General features: G+C 26.4%; 1 protein-coding gene across 2 annotated transcripts; it reads left to right on the top strand.

Moving 5' to 3' along the window:
- Positions 1-490: 490 nt before the first annotated feature.
- On the top strand, positions 491-9,093 carry LOC109805738 (putative FCP1 homology domain-containing protein C1271.03c). Of its 2 annotated transcripts, XM_083067885.1 has the most exons (8): positions 491-2,748; positions 5,844-5,926; positions 6,838-7,094; positions 7,176-7,257; positions 7,377-7,443; positions 7,841-8,026; positions 8,141-8,201; positions 8,709-9,093. In XM_083067885.1, exons 3-8 carry the CDS (start codon positions 6,839-6,841, stop codon positions 8,879-8,881), a joined length of 825 nt encoding a protein of 274 aa, XP_082924011.1. In that variant the 5' UTR covers positions 491-2,748; positions 5,844-5,926; position 6,838; the 3' UTR covers positions 8,882-9,093. The 2 variants fall into 2 exon arrangements, with proteins under 2 accessions (XP_082924011.1, XP_082924012.1); XM_083067886.1 differs by lacking the exons at positions 491-2,748; positions 5,844-5,926 and having other exon boundaries at positions 5,938-7,094.
- Positions 9,094-9,293: the final 200 nt, after the last annotated feature.

Genomic DNA, 9,293 nt, shown 5'->3' with positions numbered 1-9,293 from the left:
ATCCTTGTTGATGCTTTGTTGTTTTCAGTTACTTGGTGTAGCCGTTGATAATGTATTTTGTTTTTGTACACTCTAACTCTAATCGGATAGGGACTTTGTATATATTTATATTCTAGACCCTATATTTATATACTTGTCCTTTCTGTCTGGCGTTTCCGGTGTACAGTGGTGTGTGTAGTGACCAGCCGGGTCGTTACAAAATCTAACATTTTTATATAAATAGACTTTTTTACAAGTCTAAAATTTATCTTTTTATTAAATAGGTTAGGTCAAGTAAAATTTTAAATAGGTCAGGTTATAGGTCCTTATTCAAGACCCAACTTATTTTCATCCCTAGTCGTTAACATAATTTGGATGAAAGCATAATATTGAACATTTTTTAAAAATTAAAGGACCAAATCGAACACTTTAAAAATCATGGGACCAAATTAAATCCTAAAAATAAATAGAAAGAGTTAAAATATAATTTAGCATTTTTTTAATATCTAAGAACTAACATTTTAGTTTGTACAATACATAGAATAAATATTTATTGTATATAACTAAAATTTATAATAAATTATATATAAAAATAAATATTATGTTTCAATATATAAATTATATTTTAAATTTGTATAAATATATAATTTTAAACGTATAAATTATATTTTTTTACAATAACATGTAAATTATATTTTAGATTTATGATAAAAAATTTATAATGTAGTATAAAATTAATTTTATTTATTGATATTTTATTTTGAAAATATTAAAACTTAATTTATAAATAACTATGATAAATAAAAATTAAATTAAATTAAATATTAAAATAATTTTTAAAAGCTTTCTCATCAAAGAGGAATTAAGAAAAAAGCATTTGCTTTCGAGTGAGATAATTGTTCATATATAATATATAAAAATTGATTATAATGACTTTAAGACTTAAATTTTGTACATACTCTCATCAAAATATTTACAAATTAAAGAGAGATTTATCTGACTTCATTGTGTCGACATTATTTTTCCGCTCAATTAAGTTGGTCATTGGTAATTTTAGGACACATTTGCATAAATTTCCTTTAAAATATTTATACGCAAAGAAAATAAAAGAATAATTCTTTTATTAAACATTAAAAATAATTTTTAAAAAAATTAATATGAGAGAATTTTATAAAATAACTTATGAAAAAACTAATTTATTTTTCATTTACTCTAATAAATGCCTTTAAAAAGTTTACTTTTATCCATAGAAAAAAATTAAAAAACACTTCTATAATTTTGTAGGAGTACTTTCAAAACAACAAATTATTATTATTATTATTATTTTACTTTTATGTCTTGAGAATCAAAAATTTACATTTACATTTGGTTACACTAGAATTCACCATCAAACCTATTAGACCACAACATACAGCCCTATATTAACATTTTGTCTTGAGAATCAAAAATTTACATTAATCTAGATTTCATCATCTGCATCTCTTATTAAACCACAACATACAGTCCTTTATTAACATTTTATGAAAAATTATAAAATTTTATTATATCTTTCAGTTTTTTTTATAAAAAAAATTTGTTTTTATCTTTTAATTATCTATTATTTTATATGTATATAAATTTTTTAAATCTATTTCTAAAACGAATATAATATATAATTTTTTTAAAAAAAGAATCCTATATTAGGATGTTATTTCTTAAATTCCATATAAATAAAGTTAAATAATAATGTAAGAAAATTTTCATAAAAGTAAAAAATAATTAAGTTATAAATAAGCTAAAGAAGTTAAATTTAAACTTTTAATTATATTCAATTAAATAAATGAATCAAAATTTCACATTCAACTTTTTTTACTAGTTAATTTTTTTTAAATTGGTATCTTAAAGTTGATTTGACTGAGAGGTAAGTAGAGTCTGATAAATGATTATTTTTATCAAGAATTAAACTTGAGTATTATCTAAACAATTTGACCTTGAATTTAACTTATTAACTACTTATACCAAATTCTTTGATTTTCACAAGTCAAATCTAAGTTTTAGATCGACTCAATTTGTGTACACTCCATAAAGACATTAATAAGAAAATAAATTTCTTTTGTAAGAAAAACTATTAAACAAAAGACACATTGTGTGTGCTTAAAAAAATAAAATAATAATAATTATCTTTATTCTCATGTGTCATTATTTGAGTGAATATCTAATTATTAAAGATAAAATAGGTAAAAAAATTGTAGACACCAAAATAGATTTTTCCTTTTTATTTATCACTAGTAAAAAAAAAATTTACTTTGTACTCTTAAGAGAATAACATTTTTTTTTATTAATTAATGATTAATTTGTTTTTATAATCTTTACAATTTCTTTTATGGTAATTAAAATAAAGATAAAATTGAAAAATAAATTATGAATACTAAAAAGTGATATCAGTTTTTATTATTAAAAAAGAGACATTCCATGACTTTCAATATTTCTAAAAAATAAAAATAATAAAAATATAAAAATAATAGAGTGGGGAGTTATAAGTATTTAGGAAGTGAGAGATTTGGAATGCCTTTGGAAAAAGGAGAGAAAAAAAAGGGAGGGAAGTGTGAAAAAAATGGTGGGAAGTTAAAAATGATACATGTTTCAAAAAAGGGAAGAGGAGCGAAGTATGTGTAAATATAAATGGATCCCAATCTAAAAACTTCTCATCTAATATGAGGGATGTGCACAGAAGTCTTCATCTGCTCATGACTCCGTTGTTTTGCGTGACTTTTTGAGGATTTCTCACATGTATGTGTCTCTCTTTCGTTTTGATTATGTTTTTTTTTTATGTATAAATATATGATGGGGTCTACGATGGACCATCATGATAGGTGGTTCGCTATGTATCAAAATTATTGTCTTTTAGGTTAGTTTATTATCCATTTTAATGCACAGTCCATACTCTATTATTTCATCCATCATTGTATACATTATTGAGTGTTGTTGACCATGTACGTCGTCATCGAAGGCGATTTTTGGTAGTGGTACCATTTTTTCCCTCTTCTTGTTCTTTGTCTTCTTATTCCTCTTCATCTTCCTATCCCTCTTTTTTTTCCCTTAAAAAATGCTTCTTTGATGATGTCGCTACTAACAATAAGTAGAAAGCAACAACTTCACAAAAATCTAGTGAAGAGATTGAGTTGAGCTTCATCGACACAAGAGGAGTTAGAGTGAACAAGAACTTTTCAATAGACTATTGTAGTGGACCGAGTGGCAGCACGATGGTGGTGACTAATCTAGTTGGCGTCATCGACACAAGAGGACTTAGAGTGAACAAGAGCTTTTCAATAGACTATTGGATTGGACAGGGTGGCACCACCATGGTGGTGACTAATTTAGTTGGGAGGCTTTGCCCTTGGCTACAATAATGGAGACAGGAAGATGGTGACATAATTGGCTATATGGGCATATAGACATATTTGGAAAAAAGTAGATATGATGTGGATGGGGCATCATACAAATACAAGGATAAGATTAATCTAATGGTTAAAAATCATGATCCACCACATACAAGCATGAAGTACTTAGCCTTTGTCTATAAATAAAATCATTATGTATATAAACATAATCCGTTATATATATATATATATATATATATATATATATATATATGTATATATTTAGAGAGAGAGATTTTAATGCATATTTCAAACTATTAAATTAAAAGTTTTTAATGCATATATCAAGTTTGTAAAGTTTAAAAAAAATTTAAAACTATTTAATACTTCGTTTCTATAATTTAAATTGACGAATTATCATAAAAAATATTTAAATAAAATGGAGTATCAAATAATTTTAATTTTTTTTAAAAATTTGTAAACTTGATTTATATATAAAGAATTTTTCAATTTAATATTTGGATCATTGAAATTTAATGTAGAACATGAATTATTAAGTGAAATAAATCTAGGATCATTTAGTCTTAGAGTAAGTGAATCTCTCCTTTTATATATATATATATATATATATATATTATTTAAAAATAATATAATAAATAATATAACAAGTAATTATAAATTATTTTATACTTTAAAATAAAATAATAATGATAAAAAAATATAATAGTAATAAAATAAAAAAATTATTTATTATTTAAATAAATTATTTATAAAAAAATAATTTCCCCACTATTTTTCTTCTACTTCTATCTTACCAATAGACATTTATTTATTTATTTTTATCTATTTCCTACACTTTTCTCCCTTCTTTTTCCTAGAGGTGTAAGCAGGTATGGGTAACCCACGAATCCAAACTAACCCAAACCAATCCAATGAGTTTGAATCAGATTTTTTCATATTCAAGTTAGACCCAACTTAACTCAATCAAAACTTGGTACTGTATGGGTCGGGTAACAGGTTTTGTGTTTTCAACCCGTTACCGACCGAACCCAACTTGATCATATTATAATAATAATTATTATAACAATAATAATAGTGTTTGAATAATCATTTGCTTAGGATAATACACATTGCCACTCTTAGTAACAAGTTTTGTTTTTAGGTTGATAGCATTGTGACAATATAATATATTTATTTTAAATTTTATTTTGTATTAATTAATGTTGGTTTTTTAACTTGATAATAATGTAACAAATTAATAAATTTATTTTAGAATTTAATTTGTATCATTGTTTGCTTTATAAGTTGATAAAATAAAATTTGCAACAATGTATCAAATGATTTACATCTATTTTGAAATATTTAAAATTTTATAATAAATAAATATAATTATGTTGATCTGATTAACACAATCTAACTTGTTTGTGATTGGGTTGGGTTAAATTGGGTTTTAAATTTTTTTTGCACAAATCCAACTCAATCCAACCCATTAAATTTTGATCGGGTCGGATAATAGGTTTATCCAAATCCGGTCCAACCCAACCCGCTTACACCCCTATTTATTCCTCCATTTCTTTTTTATTTACCAAATAGTGTGTTGGAGAATGAAACATGCCGTGAAGTAAAAAAGAGAGAATTTAAATAAAAAAGTAATGAGAGAGAAAGAGTGAATTAGAGGTGGTTATAGAAATAAAATAGTTAAAAAAATTATTTACACCAAAAAAAATTATCTCCTTTATTATTAACTAGTAGGATTGAGGTACTTCGTGCCTCTATTAAAAATAAAATAAAAACAAAAATAGTCTAATTGGTGTTATGATTAGTCTATTAATTTAAAGTTCTTAAATTTGATAAAAAAAATATATTATTTTTTATAATATTTTTAAAATAGAAGGATACAATGATCAACAAAATATGGGAATCAAGATAGTTACTAAAAAGGGTATCCCCTTTATATATTAGTATAGATTAGTAAAGAAAATAAACACCCTGTCTCTTAATTTTTTAAAATTAAAGATAAAATAAAAACATAATAAAATAAAATATTTGTGAATGATTATTGCAAAAGAATTTAAGAAATTGTTTTTCTCCTCACTTGAGAAGTATATTGATCTACTAAAAAGTGGAGATAAAAAATAGTAACATTTTAGTATCTCTTTATAATAAATATAGATTTATTATTAATAGCAAAAATATACATAAATTAATAAAAATTATTTATTATTATTATAGAAGTTATATATGTGTGAATATTTGAGTGTATGTGTAGTTTTAAGGATAAAAAAAAGAAAAATGTGAATAACAAATAGAATTATTCCTTATTATTAGTATATATACACAAACTCATCATATAAATGCAAATGATTAAAAAATTGTAAAGACGAACATGGAGGTTAATAAGTAGTAGCCGCTTTTATTATTATGTGACGGTTTGAATTATTTTTTTTTTATTTCTTGGTGAATTGACGGTTACAATTCTTGAACTTACGTTTGGAAACTCCTCAGCTTAGTCTGCATGTCCTGAACAAAGTACAAGACTCCTTCATTCTCTTCTACAAAACGTTTGCTACCTTCTTCAACTTCTCCAGGTACCCTTCATTTCTTTCTCATCTCATCGATTTAACTATCTTACTCCATGTTCATGTGTGTCTCAGTAATCTCTTTCATTATGAAACAGTGACAAAATAGTAGGAAAGCTTAGAAGAAAAATATTATAATTCTCTCTGCTTGTAAAGTTATACAATAATATGGTTAGAATTAACTTTTCTTGTAAGTGACCTTTTGGTGTTATTAGTGGAAATGCCTGATGTCACCCTTGTCCTTTGATCTCCTGTTTTCTCTCAACGACACTTAGAATCTGAATAACACACATCACTATTTCTTCTTTTTTCTTCTCTCTCTCTCTTTGTGTGAAAATGTTTTTCTTTCAACACTTCACCATATATCCTGTTTGTTTCATGCCATAAATTTGGTTTTTCTCCTTATTTCAATGGAAGCATATAACAAAAAGGTTTAGCAGTGAAAAAACAGGCAAACCCTTTAGAAAGAGCAACATAATGCATGAATACGAGTGGTTCTTGCAATATTTATATCATTAATTAGATCAGTGTGTGTGAGCAATATATCAGTTGTACATTCTCTCTGGACACATTCACCATTTTCATTTTCAAACAGAATCTAAATTAACTTTGCTACCGAATAAGCTACACATTAGGTAAGATGCATTGCAAAGTGAAGCCATTATATTTTAAGTGGCAAATTATCTAAATGACTCAGTTGCTGAAGTTAAAAGAAAGAAAATTAAAAATTGTATTAAGTTGATTATCTTGCTATAACTTTGCGTAGAAAATGAGTGCAAATGCTTCAAAACATTGAGTGCAATAATATGTAAATCTAAATTAAATTACGCACGTGCTTGCCAGATTGTTTTACTGTATATAATATTCTATTAACTTATTTGAATCTTATTGTTGTTGTCCATATTTCCTGAGATAAATAGGATGGATCCGCGTGGAAAAACATTGAGTACTGAGTCAACTGTAGCAGACGAAAGAAAAACTGATAAAAAGACCGTATCTGCATCTGTCATAAATGAGGATCTTTCTTCAGAAATTTCAAAATGTTCTTTGATTGGAGCTCAAGTTCCAAGTTCGAAGAAAATACTTATTGTTCTTGACATAAATGGGTTGCTAGCAGATGTAGTTTCTCCCCCTCCAAAGGATCGCAAAGCAGATGCAACCATTGCGAGGAGGGCAAGTAAGGATTGTGTTGTTCTTTGTTTTTTATGAATCATGTCCTTTCTTTTACTAAGTCTGTTGTATTTGAATTTGATTTCAGTATTCAAGAGGCCCTTCTATCTTGAGTTTCTGGAGTTTTGCTTTGAAAAGTTTGAAGTTGGCATATGGTCTTCGAGATTGAAGTAATCCAACTATGTTTAATAAATGTGTTTTGATTAATTATGTCTGCATTTCTGTTAGGATATTGTCTTGTTAACAATTAGGTGTAGTACAAACTAATGGATTTGTTTTGTTATCATAGGAAAAATGTTGATTTAGTCGTTAATTTTTTGATGGGAGACATGAAAAAGAGGTTGCTTTTCTGTTGGGTAAGCATTTGTTGAATTGCTCTCTGATTACTAGAAGCTCTCTATCTCATTCCTCATTGACCTCGGATCTTGGTTCAGTGATTTTTTATTTATAAATAATACCATTTTTTTTTATCTCTATCTATGTAATTAGTTGCATTGAATGTCAGCCATGTTTATTTTTATTTTGCCAGGTGATCTTGTCAATTTACATGAGAATTCAATTTAGATATGAATTTTGTTTAAAAAAAATATGCTGAATTGCATTAATTCATAACTCTGTTCATCTATATAACTACATTCTTATTATCTTTTTCATGAGATTGATGACAACTACTGTTTGTAATTTCACACTTTTTCTAAGTGTTAAACCTTTTTCTACTTCTGACTCTGCATTTTGTTGGCTTTTAATTTGCAGGACCTTTCTCATTGCACTGGAACATGCTTCAAAACTCTTGAAAACAAGCATAAGGATGTGGTTTTCAAGGACTTGAGGAAAATTTGGGATAAGTATGATCCTAATCTTCCATGGGAGAAAGGATATTACAATGAATCAAATACGTTACTATTGGATGATTCTCCCTATAAGGCATTGCTTAATCCTGTAAGACTCCCTTTTAGTTTTTTTAATTAAAGCTTCTTGTATTTTTAGCACCACTATGTTATTACCTCATTTTCTAACTTTTTTTTTCTTAAATGTTTTGATTAATTATTCTAGCCAAACACCTCGGTCTTCCCTCATACATTCAGTTATCAGGTTGAAAACGACAACTCTTTAGGTAAAAATCTTTGTTGAGAAGGCAGGCTTAACTAATTCTCTCTCTCCTTCTCTCTCTTTTTTTAATGCTTATTTACCTACTTTTATTTATTTCTTTGGAAGAATAGGAAGGCACAACAACAATTATTTGATAATTTATATGTTACATTTTAAAGAGGAATATTAGTGACATTCTTTTTAACACAATTTTTTTATTGGTTGAAATTTATTAATTAAAACTCACAAGTTTTATGAATTTGCATATCATTTAGTGAGTCTTTTTCTTGATTTAGTGATAGGAATTGTTAAAATTTGATATTAATAAGAGAGTGTCACTAGCATTTTTTTTTTTAATTTTAAAAATTAACCAAGTTGTCATTCTAGCTTCATTAAGCTTGACATTTAGTGTGTGAAAAACTATGTTTGTACTATAGTTTATAAATTTGTAACATGAGATGCATTAAATGATCCTGTTATTTTTAAAGCTGATTTTGTATGTTGATAATAACATAACTATAATTCATGATAGGTGAAGGAGGGGAGCTGAGAGTATATCTAGATGGTTTGGCAAATGCTGAAGATATGGCTAAGTATGTTGAGGAACACCCATTTGGCCAAGAACGAATTAGTGAAACAAGTCAATCTTGGAACTTCTATCGTCAGGTTATTGATAGTCTTTCTGCTGGCCAAAACTGTTCTTAATTTGAAGACAAAATAAGATCATTAATGAAACAGTTGTTTTGATCGTTATACTTTCTTTCAACATTGCTGAAAATTTTCATATGGAATACAAGGTGCTACAAACAAGGTGAGTATTGGAAGGAAAAATAATAATGTAGATGGGAGAGTACTTTTCGCAGATTACCTACAAACTTTATCGATCATAATATTGTTGGTTGATGTCTTGATGAGAATTTGGAAACTGCCATTGTAGTATATTAACTATTCACTATTGTGGATTGTTTAGTTTTCTTATGGGATTGTTACTTAATTTTTTTCTTGTGCTTTATTTGATTGATAAAAATCATGGGGCTTTTCTTTCTTGATTAGTACACTTTTTTTAAAGGCTTAGAGCATTTTTAGCGGTAAAACTTATTTTAAGTTTTTATTTTGT

The sequence above is a fragment of the Cajanus cajan genome, chromosome 2, assembly GCF_000230855.2.
Source record: "Cajanus cajan strain Asha chromosome 2, NIPB_CcT2T_4, whole genome shotgun sequence".
Classification (NCBI taxonomy): Eukaryota; Viridiplantae; Streptophyta; class Magnoliopsida; order Fabales; family Fabaceae; genus Cajanus; species Cajanus cajan.
Note: the sequence above shows the minus strand (reverse complement) of the source record. Positions and strands in the feature narration are given on the sequence as shown.

Coding starts and splice junctions, on each gene's coding strand:
- LOC109805738 (XM_083067885.1), top strand. CDS start 6,839: ATGGATCCGCGTGGAAAAACATTGAGTACTGAGTCAACTGTAGCAGAC. Junction 7,095..7,175: donor AACCATTGCGAGGAGGGCAA/GTAAGGATTGTG, acceptor ATTTGATTTCAG/TATTCAAGAGGCCCTTCTAT. Junction 8,027..8,140: donor ATAAGGCATTGCTTAATCCT/GTAAGACTCCCT, acceptor TAATTATTCTAG/CCAAACACCTCGGTCTTCCC.